The sequence below is a fragment of the Sphaeramia orbicularis genome, chromosome 18 (assembly GCF_902148855.1).
Source record: "Sphaeramia orbicularis chromosome 18, fSphaOr1.1, whole genome shotgun sequence".
NCBI classification, from domain to species: Eukaryota; Metazoa; Chordata; class Actinopteri; order Kurtiformes; family Apogonidae; genus Sphaeramia; species Sphaeramia orbicularis.
Window position 1 is genome coordinate 24,956,977 of NC_043974.1, and position 16,768 is coordinate 24,973,744.

General features: G+C 32.8%; 1 protein-coding gene across 1 annotated transcript in view; it reads right to left on the reverse strand.

Moving 5' to 3' along the window:
- Positions 1-6,194: 6,194 nt before the first annotated feature.
- plcb3 (phospholipase C, beta 3 (phosphatidylinositol-specific)) overlaps positions 6,195-16,768 on the reverse strand; it is a 146,027-nt gene continuing 135,453 nt past the window's right edge. Inside the window, exons 30-35 of the mRNA XM_030162722.1 lie at positions 13,306-13,382; positions 11,322-11,411; positions 11,169-11,226; positions 10,991-11,077; positions 6,413-7,226; positions 6,195-6,265 (exon numbers count right to left, since the gene is read on the reverse strand). Coding sequence (XP_030018582.1) covers positions 6,909-7,226; positions 10,991-11,077; positions 11,169-11,226; positions 11,322-11,411; positions 13,306-13,382 — 630 coding nt within the window. The 3' untranslated portion in view covers positions 6,195-6,265; positions 6,413-6,908. The remainder of the gene's footprint in view (positions 6,266-6,412; positions 7,227-10,990; positions 11,078-11,168; positions 11,227-11,321; positions 11,412-13,305; positions 13,383-16,768) is intronic.

Here is a 16,768-nt window from a genome sequence, read left to right on the forward strand (position 1 = left end):
AGAGGATAAAGCCCCACAATGTGCATTTTTAAGTACATTCATGCAAAAGACGAAAAGCAAAAAAAGACTCGACCCCACTGTGATGTTACACAAACAAAAACTGGTCTCTGTAAGAGTAAGTTTATTACTGAATGTTCAGCCATATACATTATATTAATTACGAAGGAACAATGAAATATTACATCTGGATCACTGGATAGTATTCCCTTTATATCCGACAATCATATACACTACAAATACAGTGTCACCAAAACTCACTACGTATCCTAATAAATAGCATGCGTTCCTCTAGTCCCTCACTATCTGAAGTGGACAAACACAGCTACTGATTTTCATTAATTTAACTCGTCCAAAAGCAAAACATGGTCTCATTAGCTGGTGAAAAGGAAATAGGGCAGTTGAGTAGAGAAAAGATGGAGAACAGACATGACAGCCCAGGGCCTCGGGGTGGACCTGAGGGGGATTAGTCACACCAAATGTCTAATAAGGGGTGTTTGTGGGTGAAACGCAGCTGAAGTGAGCATACTTTTCTAATGGTACCCTGCTGTATTTGTGTCAGAGTATAGTATTGTTGAGCGTCTTCTTAAATGTGTGTTTTGGATGTAAACAAGACAAAATAACACAGGTTAAAAGTCACGGTTGACAAGAAACAAGCCCCAGGGTTACTTCTGGTGGGAAGGAAACTGGCCAAAGGCGTTCGCATGCTGACTGTGCTTCTCCTGGTGCCAAAGGAGGCCAAACAGGCCCAAGTCTGAGCATGTGCGATGGAGAAAACAGACTTTTTAGTGTCATAGTTTGAAAAGTCTGAAGTATTAGGATCCTGCTCTAACAGCTAATATTCAGTTTGATGATGTTTGGGATTTGGTACACACTTGTAAATGTAACGAAGGCTACATTCAGAGTTAGATCTGCTTATGCGATAACAGTGTATAAAGCACAAATCACATGGAAGCTGATTTTTTTTTTTTCTTTTTTAGTCGCGGAAAAAATTATTAGACCATCAAAAGTTATCAAAAACAATGGTTATGTAATCAAGTACTAACTCCTGTGTGTGTCATGTGACTAAAACAGACAGAAAAGAAAACACGGAATGCCTAAAAGCATAACTAGTGATGTAAGAACTGAAGTGATTTTGGTTACAGGGTGGGGAAGCAAAATTTACAATATTTTGAGGCAGGGATTGAAAGACAGTGTATGACCAATTAGTTTACTGAAAGTCATGAGAATTTAAATCTTCAAATCATATTTTACTGCATTTCTAACGGTCTTGTTGTCTACCTCAAGTTCAATTGCCATTTTTCTCATGGATTTGGTTGGATCCTTTAGGATTTTGGATTTGAGAGCTTTAATAAAAGCTTTGGTACGTTTTTTGTTGCTTCCTCCACTTCCAGACTTTCTCGTAATAGTTTTGCTCATAGTCATTCTCTTCTTTCCATTATGAACAGTCTTTATGGACACTCCAACTATTTTTGAAATCTCCTTTGGTGTGACAAGTGCATTCAGCAAATCACACACTCTTTGACGTTTGCTTTCCTGATTACTCATATGGGCAAAAGTTTCTGAAAAGGTATGGATAATAGTGTTAGGTATGATTATGACATCAATATATGTTTGGTTTCAAAACAATTGACGTAGTGTCTGCTGAGAAAAAAACTAAATGTTCATTGTAAATTTTGCTTCCCCACCCTGTATTATCAAGAAAACATGGAAAATAGCTAAAATATCAGCTCTGAAATTAAACTCTTTTGAGCTTTTTTTGTTGTTATCATTATATTCATCCAAACAAATGTACCTTTAATTGTACCAGGCATTAAAATAAGCAGGAAATTGAAGTAAACAAGGCTGGTCTAATAATTTTTTCCGCGACTGTAGTTCCAGATTTGTCTAAATTTTGCAGTTGGAGGGACTTTAGATGAGCTCCACCTAAAACATCTACAGCAGTAAGAAACACCATCCACCATCACTGAGCTCAGTGATCACATTTGAGCACTAAGGAGAGCAGTGTGAACGTAGCCTATGTTTCATAAAGCGACCCGATGCAGGGCTGATTCAATGTCTCCCGGTCACAGAAAGTGAACACACACAGTGCTTTTACTGTACACACACATGAACGCAGCAGTTCCACCTGTAAACTGTTGTCTATCAACTCTGATCTGAAAAAAAATCTACTGTACAACTACATTTAAAGATACTTCCAGATATCTACAGCAAACAACATATCTCTAATCTACAGTAATAGTCTGAAGGCAGAAGAATTTATATATTTTCTTAATATATACTACTCTAAGTTTTTATATATTAGACCGTTTTTTTGTCTAATAAAAATATTCTACCATGTAGTTTGAGACTCTACATGTGTGCTGCACACATTTATGTTACATTACATTATTGATTTCTATCAAAATCGGACTGCCAGTTGAAGTGTGTGTCTCTCAGTTTGATCACTTATATCATCTATATCAAGGACAGTGTAAGGTTTTTGAGACATAAGTAGTTTAGTAACATTTCGTTTTTAACATCTAATGTCAAAAAAGCTTTTCCGCCACAAGTAGAACCAAATAATTCAAGCTCAAAGTGCAAAGAAAAACCTTTTCTTGTGTCCTTGGCAGATACTCAATGACTCAATGTGCTCAACGACTCTCTTGGCATTCATCACCAAAACCTTGTAACAATAAACAATCGCTCTAAAATTTACAAAGTACAAATCATTGAGAAGTGGTGTTATTGGTGTCTATGTCACAGGAACAAAACGCTCATTAAAACAGAAACATTAAAAACAGGAAAAGTGCATTTAGACATGAAAAATGACAACTCAAAAGGGATGTTTCACCTTACAACGAAGAATAAAAAGACAGTGAGTACCTCATGAAAAAAAGTAATTTTCAGTGACAACACGTGGTTTTTGTACCTGTCACTGGCCTTGGAATGGACTGCGCCGCTATATCTCATACAGCGGCACTCCTGGAGGGAATGTATCAGCATTTTATGGTAAATAAATATTGTGATTTGGGAAGAGCGGTGGCTGTTTCACATCCGACTGCGCTGTGATTATATATTAGTGTCCAGAAAGAAAACATTTACACGCCATATGCAGTGTTTCACACCGAGTGCAGGACAGTCAGAGGTGAACAATCCGGTCCTGTTCTCATCCACTTCAGTAAAATTAGAGCTCAAAAAGGTCAGTGTATTCATTTTAAGAAAGTGCTGACCTCAGTGGACGTCTCCTGCTGTCCCCGCCTAGGTTAAAAAAAAAAAAAGTCTGAATGGCATTTCTTAGACAAACCATAATTAAAACGCTGCTGCATCTGCAATGAAAAATGAATATTCAACCCTTTCACTCTGCACTAAATGCTCTACAAATCAAAATCTTAAATAATCACAAAAAAAGTAAAGTTGTTAAAACTCTATTTAAATAGATGATAGTTTACAAAGGCTTTTGTAAGGAGGGGGGGTGAGGTGATCAGACAGACAGGCAGTCAGTGCTCAGTGAAGGAGGGAGTTGGAGGAGTATAGAAAATCAGGAATAAAACCCATCCTGGTGGGTTTTTTTCTCCCTTGTTTCCACCTCTCCTGACCTCCATCGCTCTGCAGCACTTGTGGTCAGTAGTACATTTCACATATACACACAATACACACACATATACCCCTAAAGATAGGTCTACGATAAACATTTTGCTGTTGGACTGATGAAAAAAACTCGGAAAATGAGTGAAAACAGAGGAGAAAGTTACAGGCTAACATCTGGAGAACCAAATAATATGAGAGTATGCATACACCCTGAAATAATGATCGGCTGTTGTAGTCCAATTTAGTGTCCTTTAAGCTCCGCCTTTCTGATTTTTTGGCTTCTTACGACAATAACAGTAACTTTTTTCTGCTATATCTCAAATACACTGCAAAAATCTAAACCTAACTTTTCAGTGAGATACAAGAACTTATTTTTAGACAATAGATCTTCATTTTTTCTTGTTCCATTGGCAGATTTTTTTGCTTGAATTGAGCAAAAAAATCTTGAATTAAGCAAAAAAAAAATCTGCCAATGGAACAACTGAAAATTATCTTGTTAAGATTTCTGGAAGTAAGATTTTCAGGATCTATTGTCTAAAAATAAGTTCTTATATCTCACTGAAAAGTTACTCTTTAGGTGATTATGTCTTATTTTAACCGTGATGGGATATTTTGACTAAAAATACGAAAAATACACTTGGTAAGATTTGGATTTTTGCAGTGTAGAAACATGAAAACAAGGGCACGATGATGAGTATTTGCAATATTTAGTCGTTTAAAGTACCAACACAAGTACTTTTTGACACTATAACGTCATAATGCAGCTGTAAGTTTGCATCAGAGGACTGTGCGGCTGTTTGTGATGTTCTTCTCATGGCTGCCAAAGAGGCAAACTAACTGCAACACACACACACACACACACAAACATACACACACACTAGTAAAGTATTACTGTCTCCTAAAGCAGATGTCTCATCAAGAGATTAACTTCTAGTCACACACACACTGAAATATCCTCGGAGAGTTCAGTAATCTTCGATATTTTCTAAAATCATATGTCCTCAAAGTGTGTGTGTGTGTGTGTATGTGTATCAGAAAGAGAGTGGATTGGATGGGATGAGGGTTTTAGCGACTTTCAGCATCCCAACCAATAAACTGTGTCGATGTGCGTTAAAAAATACAGTATGTGTGAGACAAACTCTGCTTACACTTCATTTACTGAGTGGGATTTCACACTCGCTCTTTTGCATAAACTAGTTTCCGTCCAGATGGACCTGCTGAGAGCCCCTCACATAACCTTGGCTGGATTTTGATTTGAGGTTAAAGGTCGCAGACTTTATTCTCCACTGGTGACACTGCAAATCCTGGCTGGACAGGTGTGTGTCTGTGCATGTGTGTGTTTTAGGAAACAGTATGAAAAGATAATGATAATGGATGCATGGCTTTAACACCTATATAAAACTGTAGATGCTGCAGCACCACCTGCTGGTCAGACACTGTTCTAACAGCAGAACTTCAGCCTTTGTACACTCAGTTCTGCATTGAAAAAATCCAAATCTTACTAAGTGTATTTTTCTCATTTCTAGTCAAAATATCTCATCACACTTAAAATAAGACATAATCACCTAAAAAGTAATTTTTCAGTGAGATAGAAGAACTTTTTTTAGACAATAGATCTTGAAAATCTTATTTCAAGAAATCCTACTGAGTTAATTTTCACTTGCTCCACAGGCAGATTTTTTTTTTTTTTGCTTAATTTAATTCAAAGTCAGGCAAAAAAAATCTGCCAAAGGAACAAGTGAAAATGATCTTGGTAAGATTTCTTGAAATAAGATTTTCATGATCTATTGTCTATTATCTGTATTACACATGCACTAATAAGTCTTCTAGAAGTTCAGCACCAATGTGTTATAACTTGTTACAAATGTTTATTTCCTCCGGCCAAAAGCCCCCCCCTTTAAAATAAACCCCTTAAGTATTAACCGTTTAACAACGGCAATCTTTCCAGCACTGCATTTTGCTTTTTACACACTGCAAAAATCTAAATCTTACCAAGTGTATTTTTCTCATTTCTAGTCAAAATATCTCATCACACTTAAAATAAGACATATTCACCTAAAGAGTAACTTTTCAGGGAGATATAAGAACTTATTTTTAGACAATAGATCTGGAAAATCTTATTTCAAGAAATTTTCATTTGTTCCATTGGTTTTGCTTAAGTCCTTTTTTTTTTTTGGCTTAATTCAAGCAAAAAAATCTCCCAATAGAACAACTGAAAATTATCTTGGTAAGATTTCTTGAAATAAGATTTTCAAGATCTATTGTCTAAAAATAAGTTCTTATATCTCACTGAAAAGTTACTCTTTAGGTGATTATGTTTTATTTTAAGAGTGATGAGATATTTTGACTAGAAATGAGAAAAATACGCTTGGTAAAATTTAGATTTTTTCCAGTGTGGAATATTAATCTCCAGCCCTGTTTGGTAAAATTTGCCTTTTAGATAGAAATTTACCCTGTCTATTAACATGTTGATGAAAATAGAGATGAATGTGTTTGATTTCCTTGATTTTCTAAATGCACACACACACACAACTCGTAATTGTCTGTAAAACCATTATAATGCAGTGTCACTGTTTAAATATGGTGTGGATTTGCCACTAAATTTTTTCACGAAATATTTTCACTGATTTTTTTCAGAAAATGCTCGAGCCAATTATGTAACCTACATACATAGTCGTGTCTGAAATAGATGTAAAACCTAATAAAAAAGGGGAATTTAGGCTAAACCTGTTCACATCAAGACTTTTTAAAGCTTTAAAAACAATTTTTGCTAAATCTATGCACTTCAAAATATTTTAAAGCTTAAAAAGGTCAAAAAGAGTTGTGTCTGAAAGAGATGTAAAACCTAAGCAGGCCAATACATTGTATAATTAAAAAATGGGGGAATTTATGCTAAACCTGTTTACTTATAGACATTTTAAATTTTTTTGCTAAACCTATGCATTTCAAAATATTTTAAAGCTTAAAAAGGTCAAAAAGAGGTTTTGGCAGACAGCTTTACCAGTGTGCAAAAAGCCTGTGGTGCAGCAAAACCGAAGCAAATAATCGTACTGACCGGATAAAAGGGTATAAAATGGAATGACATTAAAAGCAAAGGTGATAAAAATGTAAAAAAAAAAAAAAAAAAACTTGGATTATGAAATTTTCCATCAATAGTCAGGATGTGACTGACAAAAACAACAGCAAAAATAAAAATAATATAGCTCTGTAGACGACAAAACAGTTTGTAAAAAAGAAATAAAATTAGTCAATAATTTCTAACATTACTCTCCCACATTGTGTATCATTATAGACCCCAGGTGTGTGTATACATTTTCTTTTTTTTTTTTTTTCTGATTGTTCTAACTGAGCAACATCTCTGCCTCCGATAAGACTGGGGTATTGGACGAAGAGGTGGAATCGGCCAGCGAGGCAGTGCTATTGTCCAAGCTCCGGTTCCAGGTGCTCCTATTGGGCGTCGACGGGTACGATGGCGTCGAGCAGTTGGAGGGCGGGCCCGATCCAGAGCTGGGGCTGGGGCTGCTGTGATTGGACAACACGGCGAACAGGCCATCTTTGAGGATGCCTTTGTTTTGCAGCTCCATCTGCAGGTGCTGGCGGATTTCATCAGGTAAATGCTTGGACTCCTCCTCCAGGTCCCTCTCCAACTGACTCTGGAGCTGCACCGGGAAAATATCAGTGACAGCGTAAACAAATCGAATGACATTTTAGGCTAGTTATTGTAGAAAAAATAAGAAATAACAAAAGTAGCAGTAAAAACAGTTTGAACTAAATAAAAAATCTCAATAAAAAAATGCAGGTAAAATCCACTTTTTTTTCCCATTAACCCTTTCATGCACAGTGGTCACTACAGTGGATAGTTATTCTTCAGCTGTTCTATTGTTTACTCATGTGTTGTGTTGTTTTAGTTCCATATCAGCCAACACAGTGGAGCTTATGCATCATCCCAAACACTGCAGTTCATACAGTTACTGTAACTTTGCTGTTCTTGACAAACCTGATCTACAGTAACATGTTTTAGTGTAAATCAATTGCTAATTGTTATTAGACTCTAATTAACAGTTTTCTGGAACAAAAAGTTTTTTTTTTTTTTTTTTTTTTTTTTGCATATCCTCCTGAAACCCAGCAATGCATTTTGTCCTCTGTAGGGGACAAAACTTTGACAGTTTTGCTTTAAAAATACTATGCATTGCAAAGGACATTCCATTTAAAAAAATCAATCAATCAATAAAAATCATTTTAAAAATGTATCTAAAAAAATGTTGCATTATGCAGTTTCCAATCAAGACATTTTTTTAAAAATGTAAAACAGCTAAAACTGTCAGTTTCCTGGGTCTCAGGAGGATATTATCTCCATGAAATGTGTAATAACTAATATTAGGGTATGATAAAATGTGAGAAAACATTAGCAATTTAGCAATTAGCGGCATTAAAAATGTTCTTATGTCATAGTTTTCACACAGTATATCACTTTCTGATGAGGAGTTTTAAATACATGTTTCTTTGCTTCAAAAATTAAATGAAAATTAAATAGGTTCATAAAAAAAAAAAAAAAAATCAATTGCATTGTTTTTTTCATGCCTAAAGAGGAATAAAAACACTCAAGAAAAAAATATTGACTAAGGTTCTGATAATTCATGCATGAAAGGGTTAATATGATAATTTAATTAAAACAGTGGTTTAGTTCATCTTATTTGACATCCTGTTTTCTTTCATTCTGCTGTTTTCAGCTTCTACAAATCAAAAATCTGAAGAACTAAAACTAAAACTACTCCGTAAAATAAAGCTAAAACTGGGATTAAAACTAAATGAAGAATGAACTAAAAGTGGTCAAATTGTTAAAATAAAGCTAAAACTAAGACTAACACTAAAGAAAAACTGAACTAAAGCTAGCCACTTTCTCAAAATAATAAAATTAAAACTATTTAGCTCCTTAAAATAACAAAACTGAAGTACTAAAACAAGGCAATTCTTTAAAATTAATCTAAGACGAGGCCAAAAAAAGATAAACTTAACTAAAATTCATCAGTTTATCAAATTATCTTCTTACAATTAAATCTAAAACTGGGACTAAAACTAAATGAAGAATTGACTAAAACTAGTGTAATTGTTAAAATAAGATAAAGCTAAAACCAAGACTAATACTAAAGAAAAACTGAACTAAAACTAGTGTAATTGTTAAAATAAAGGTAAAACTAAGACTAACACTAAAGAAAAACTGAACTAAAATTCATCAGTTTCTCAAAATAGGACTAAAACTATTCATCTCCTCACAATATAATGTAAAAGTAACACTAAAGAAAAACTGAACTAAAAGTAGTCAGGTTCTCAAAATAATAAAATGAAAACTATAAAGCACATGAAAATAAAACTGAGACTAGAACTAAAGAAGTAAAACTAGTCAGTTCCTCAAAATGAATCTAAGACTAACACTAAAGAAAAACTAGCAAGTTTCTCATAATAAGAATAAAATTAAAACTATTTAGTTCATCAAAATGAGAATAAAACTGGGGCTAAAACGAAAAGAACTAAAACTAGTCAATTCCTTAAAATTTATCTAAGACTAAGATGAAAGAAAAACTGAACTAAAATTTGTGAGTTTCTCAAAATAAGACTAAAACTATTCATCTCCTTACAATATAATATAAAACTGGGACAAAAACTAAACGAAGAATGAACTAAAACTAGTGTAATTGTTAAAATAAAGCTAAAACTAAGACTAATAGTAAAGAAAAACTGAACAAAAGCTAGTCAGTTTCTCAAAATAAGAATAAAATTAAACTATTTTGCTCCTTAAAATAATAAAACTGGGACTAAAACTAAAGTACTCAAACTAGGCAATTCCTTAAAATTAATCTAAGACTAAGTCAAAAGAAAAACTTAACTAAAATTCATCAGTTTCTCAAATTATCTTCTTACAATTAAATCTAAAACTGGGACTAAAGCTAAATTAAGTAGTAGTAGTAGTAGTAGTAGTAGTAACTAGTGTAATTGCTAAAATGAAATAAAGCTAAAACTAAGAGTAATACTAAAGAAAAACTGAACTAAAACTAGTGTAATTGTTAAAATAAAGCTAAAACTAAGACTAACACTACAGAAAAACTGAACTAAAATTTGTCAGTTTCTCAAAATAAGACTAAAACTATTCATCTGCTTACAACAGAATGTAAAACTGGGACTAAAACTAAATGAAGAATGAACTAAAACTAGTGGAATTGTTACAATAAAGCTAAAACTAAGACTAACACTAAGAAAAACTGAACTAAAGCTAGTCAGTTTTTCAAAATAAGAATAAAATCAAAACTATAAAGCACATGAAAATAAAACTGGGACTAAAACTAAAGAAGTAAAACTAGTCAATTCCTCAAAATAAATATAAGACTAAGACGAAAGAAAAACGGAACTAAAATTCATCAGATTCTCAAAATAAAAATAGAATATTCATCTCTTTACAATAGAATATAAAACTGGGACTAAAACTAAATGAAGAATGAACTAAAACTAGTGTAATTGTTAATATAAAGCTAAAACTAAGATTAACACTAAAGAAAAACTGAACTAAAATGAATCTGTTTCTCGAAATAAGACTAAAACTATTTATTAGACTTAAACTATTCATCTGGGACTAAAACTAAATGAAGACTGAACTAAAACTAGTGTAATTGTTAAAAGACTAAAGGACTAAAACTAAAGAAAAACGAGTCAGTTTCTCATAATAAGAATAAAATTAAAACGATTTAGCTCATCAAAGTAAGAACAAAACTGGGGCTAAAACTAAAGAACTAAAAGTAATTCCTAAAAATTCGTCTAAAACAAAGACTAAGACTAATAGTAAAAAAAAAATGAACTAAAACAAGTGTAATTGTTAAAATAATGCTAAAACAAAGACTAATACTAAAGAAAAAATAACTATAACTAGTGTAATTGTTAATATAAAGCTAAAACTAAGATTAACACTAAAGAAAAACTGAACTAAAATGAATCTGTTTCTCGAAATAAGACTAAAACTATTTATTAGACTTAAACTATTCATCTGGGACTAAAACTAAATGAAGACTGAACTAAAACTAGTGTAATTGTTAAAAGACTAAAAGACTAAAACTAAAGAAAAACTAGTCAGTTTCTCATAATAAGAATAAAATTAAAACAATTTAGCTCATCAAAATAATAAAACTGGGGCTAAAACTAAAGAACTAAAAGTAATTCCTAAAAATGTGTCTAAAACGAAGATGAAAGAAAAACTGAATTAAAACTAGTCAGTTTTTCACATTAAAATGAAAACTAAAATGACTTGTACAATTGGAAAGATAACTAAAAAACAAACTGAAATCCAAGCCAAATGTACAGACTGAATTAAGCTAAAAACATGTGAAATTGCGCCCCCCTGAGTCCACTTGTGCACATTGCGTTCAGTGGAACTCACCATGGGCAGCTGCTCGTCGATGTGCTGCAGAACCTCCCGTTGCCGTAGCATCAGCTTGTCCTGCCTCCTGGTCTGAGCCTCCTCCAGCTGGGACCAAAGACAAGAGGACAACGTCTACACCCTGGAACATTTACCATAATATGAACGCAGAGGAATCACTGACGCCAACGGTGCTTACCCTGCGGATCAACGTGACCGAGTCTTGAATATGTTTCCTGTTGATCTCGTTCAGTTCCCTTTTGAAGCAGACCGAAAAATAAAAAACAAATGAGTCCAATCCAAACTCAGAGGCATCATATAGAAGTATCAACTATAGGTAGATGTTTATTACGTTTCAGCTTTGTCTTTGTCTCGAGTCTTGGCTTCGCTGATGCTGTTTTGTCGTTTCCTGTCCAGGATCTTCTGGAGCTCTTTCTTCTCCCTGCAGACACAGTCACACAACTGGATTTAAGTACTTGTTTTATTCCATCTTAATCACTGACACATGCCAGGCTGCAAAAATCAAATAATATGTAATCCGATCTTTATGTAGAATTTTGAAAAAAAATCCTATTTTGTGTTTTTTGCATCAAAAAGTATAGTGACATCATGATAAAAAGAGATTGTTTAAAGGGTTAAAAAATGTAAAATGAAAGATTATTTGATACCTATGATTAGGGCTGACCTTGATTTACAAAAATAAAATCAAAATCAAATTAGAGCCGAAAAATAAATCAATATATAATATTTAATATCTTAAATAATATTTTATATTATTTAAGATGCTAGTATTTTGAACATCTGACCTAGCACCAAAAATAATAATGCACATTAACCAGTGCTGGAGTTAATCATTGACATATGCCAGGTTGCAAAAATCAAATAATATGTAATCCAATTTTTATGTAGTATTCTGGAAAAAAAAAATCATATTTTGTGTTTTTTGCATCAAAAAAATGTAGTGACATCATGATAAAAAGAGATTGTTTAAAGGGTTAAAAAAATGTAAAATGAATGATTATTTGATATGTATGATTAGGGCTGACCTTGATTTACAAAAATAAAATCAAATTAGTGCAGAAAAATAAATTGATATATAATATTTATAATATTTATATAATATTTAATATCATTCTCTATTCGGTCAGAAAATCTGACCGAATAGAGAATGGAAAGATTTCTTCGCCCGTCTGGCCCCGCTAAGAGAAAAAATGTCTGGGGTCGCCAGAAATTTGTGATGTGAAAATGGGGTCATGAGCCAAAAAAGGTTGGGAACCACTGCTCTAAACACTTCCAAGCTACAGCTGTTTAATATCTTAATATCAAAATTGAATAATTAAAAAAAAAAAAAAAAAAACTCTGGCGCCTAAAGAGTTAATCTTTAAACAGTTACTGGTATAATGATAAACCGTGGTAAAATTGCAGACGGTTAGTATTACCGTTTAAATTCTAATTATCATGATAACCGTAGTTTGATTACCACACTTTTCCAGAGAAAACATCTATGTAAAGATCTGCTTTTATGTCCAATATTTGAGTATAGTTTTAATTAATTACAATTTTAATTGTATATACCTAATATTTGGAACCTATATTTACTTTTAAAGTCTTTGAAAAGGTTCGTTAAGCATATTTGTGTTATTTATGCATTAAATTATATACATTTTTCAAATCGGATTTTATACTTTTTTTGTGTGTTTTTTGTCCTTTTATGTTGCTATAGTAGGTTAAAGTGAAAAAAATAATGGACAGATGATATAGATGCAGTTATGCTGAATAAAAAAGATACCAAACATGGGTATAGTAAACATTTGTTTATATAGTATATAAAGGAAAAATCAAAAGTACTGAAAAACAGCCAAAATAGGCTCAGACCACTAAGGGTTAATATTTGAATGTTTCTGCCAACAGAAAGTACATTGTGCCAATTATTTTATTTTTTTCTTTTTGTTGTTTTTTTTTTTCCAAAATACAACTTGGTTAAATTATTTTAGTGTGTTTAAGTACTTTTTGAACATTTTGAGCACAATTTCAACAATACCGTGATAATAATGATAACTGTGATATGACATTTTCATATCGTTACATCCCTATTTGGGTTTAGACAATAATGTAATATATTACTCAACATCCTTGGTTTCTTATTAGTTTTTCAGTTTTGGGACACCAGCACCACTGCAATAAAATCCTCCTTTATGTCCTCAAATCCTCTTTTATTTCACTGTACGAGTCAAAGTAAAACCAGGTGGTAGTTGCCTCGTCCTGTACGTTCAAGGTCTTGTTAAACCTTCCAGACGTGTGTGTTCACTCATGCAGGGTGAAGCAGCTGCACTCACTTCTCACATGTCTCCCGGAGCTTCTTCAGCTGAGCTGCTTGGCATTCTTGGGCGGTCTCCTTTAATTTCAGGAAAGCCTAAAAATACAACATAGGAGACAATGACCTGACAGCAACCAAGGTGCAAACATACGCAGGTGCCGCAAAGTTTCTCAGAGGTCGATTAGAGGGTTTTCTGTGCATGATTCAGATGTTTAATAATTCATACACTGTAAAAAAGGAATATGTGCCTGAGATAAAATGACTTGAATTTGGAATATTTAGCTTGAATGATCATTTTTTAGATTGATTTGCTTGAGACTTTTTTTTTTCCCAACTATATTTATTGAACATTTTCAGTGAACACAACAGACATTATATCAATTCGTAACAGTCAATGCACAATCAACAATGACATATCTGACTGTCAACACCCATCCCTTCCCACCCACCCAACCCACAGGCCAATAAATAAATAAATAAATAAACAAAAAATAAGGAAAAACATAAAAGAAAATCAAAAACAGAAACCATAAATAACAATAAAGGAACTCAAATCATAAATAAATAAATAAATAAATAAATAAAAAATAGTATAATACACAGAAATCAGAGAAGAAAGGAAAAGACTACACATAATTTCTCATTCCCTCCTTTCCTCTCCTTTCCCCTCTTTCTCAATGATGTTTAATCATCTATATTCTGAGGAAAATTTAAAGACTCCAAATACCGTAAAAATGAATCCCAAGTGTATGAAATGATTTAATTGAGCCTCTAAGAGAGAATCTCACTTGAGACTTTTTAAGATTATTTGAATTGTTCCATGAATTTTCATTTTGAGCTACCCCCTGTGGATATTATGACTAATTTGAAGCAATATTTATAACAAAACAAGCTCTGTTGTTGGGGGATGAGTATGGTGGACTCAGGAACTGTTTGAAATTTTATACCTACATCTATACATCTGTGGAGTCACAACCAAGGTTATAATAGTTTTGGATTTTTCATTATAGTTTAGTTTTATTTAGTTGTTACCTTTTTTTCTCTAATTCAGTTAGTTTTAATTAGTTTTTAGAGCAGGTTTGCTAGTTTTTATTAATTTTAATTTTTGTTCTAAAGGCTTAGTTTTAGTTTCGTCATATCTTTTCTCTTCCTCGCCGTCGTATTTAAATAAATCCCAGACAGTACTCTGCTGCTTTCTCCCAACTTTAGTCTCCATGTTTCCAGGTAGAGTGGGGACCAGAAGACGACTCTAAATGACAAGTGACGAGAAGTGATGGACCGTGAAGTACCGTATGGGGCCGCTAGCTAAAACTGCTCAAGCCAAATAAATTGATTTCGTATCAATCCGACATTGACAAAAACGAAAACGAAGGGAATTTTAGCCATAATTTTTTATAAGGTTTAGTTAGTTTTGTAAGCACACAGTCCAGTTTCAGTTAGTTATCCTTTTTTTCTTTTAATTATAGTTTTTATTTATTTCAGTTAATGAAAATGTTTTTACAATTCAAGTTTTTGTCATTTCGTTCATTTTCATCAATGATAATAACCTTGGTCACAACATCTTCCTCAGATTAGACAGATAGACAGATAGACAGATAGATAGATAGATAGATAGATAGATAGATAGATAGATAGATAGATAGATAGATAGATAGATAGATAGATAGATAGATAGATAGATAGATAGATAGATAGATAGATAGATAGATAGATAAAAATCTTGCTATGAAGACTTGAAACAAGTATATTCTGCTTAAAAGAAGAATTTTAGCATTTATAATCCTTAAATAAAATTTTCGTATTGTAAGAAAACTTGATGGGTACACATTTTTACTGCACTGAAAGATAATTTTACTTGAAATAAGACATTTTAACCCATTTTCTTATTTTTGTACAGGCCTTTTTTGCTGTGCAGAACTGCAGTGGTAGCCTGGACAGCCATCTGGTTATCTCAGTGTATTCAATACTGACAAAACAGTCCATTCACTGTGAATTATGTCCAATCTACAGTCATAGAAAAAATTATTAGACCACCCTTATTTTCTTCAATTTCTTGTTCATTTTAATGCCTAAAGGTACATATATAATGATAACAACAAAAAGAGCTCATACGAGTTTAATTTCAGAGCTGATATCTAGACATTTTCCATGTTTTCTTGATAATAACTAAAATCACTTCATCTGACAAAAACAGTACTTATAGGCATCCCATGTTTTCTTTTCTGTCTGTTTTAGTCACATGATACACACAGGAGTTAGTACTGGATTGCATAACCATTGTTTTTGATGACTTTTGATGGTCTAATAATTTTTTCTGCGAGTGTATTTTATAGCGGACCAATCACAAGTCTTGGGGGCGGGTGTTTTGTAATTCGTTTTGAATTACAGATTACACCCTGTATTCTTAAATTTCTTTTTTATTCCTTTTTCTTTATTTTTTCCTTCCCTTCTGTTTTTTTTTTTTTTTCCCTGTATTCTTAAGTTTCTCTGACAAAAGCGTCACGTCCATCTTATCTGTGATTGGTTTCTTCTTTTATTCCTTCAGCTATTACACTTTTAAACTCTGACAGAAGTCATTTTAGTCCAGGGGTGTCAAACTCATTTTCCTCCAGGGGCCACATTCAGTCCAATTTAATCTGAAGTGGGCCGGACCAATACAATAAATGGCATGATAGCCAATAAATAATGATAACTCCAAATTGTTTTAGTGCAAAACATAACAATCAATTATGCCAATATTTACATTTACAAACTATCAAAAACAAAAAGGATGTGAATAACCGGAAAAAAATGGAATTTGTTAAGAAATGTAAGTACAGTTTTATCAATATTATGCCTCGACTTATCATTTATAGGCTATATGTGCATTACAGATCAGATCTACGACGGCACAAAACATTTAGTAACAAGCAAAAAATTGTTAAAATTGCACTTAATTTTCTTTAGACATTTCAGGTTGTTCATATTTGTTCAGGTTATTCACATTTTATTGTTAAGGAATAGTTTCTTAATATAAATATTTTCATAATTTAATGTTTTTTGCACTAAATCAAAGAGAAAAAAATGGTGTTGGCATTATTTATCGGTTATTATGATATTATTTTTGAGTTTGATGCCCTAACTTGCACTTTACCAATTCATCCCGGGGGCTGGATTGGAAACTTTGGCGGGCCAGTTTTGGCCCCCGGGCCGCATGTTTGACACCTGTGTTTTAGTCATTTTAAATATTTTTTTTTCTTTTTTAAATATTAGCGGAACCAATAGGGTCTTTTAGTCTTTTAGTCCGCATTGGTATTTATTGATTATTTATTGTTGATTATTTAAATGCATTTATTCGTAGTTGCTTTCAATAATCTTGTATTTGAGCACTGATTTATTTATGTTTGTCACACTGCACTGTGGATGTGGGCTGATGTCTGGGGTAAGATGCAAATGAATTACCTGTATGGGATAAATAAAGTTTTCTGAATCTGAATCTGGTT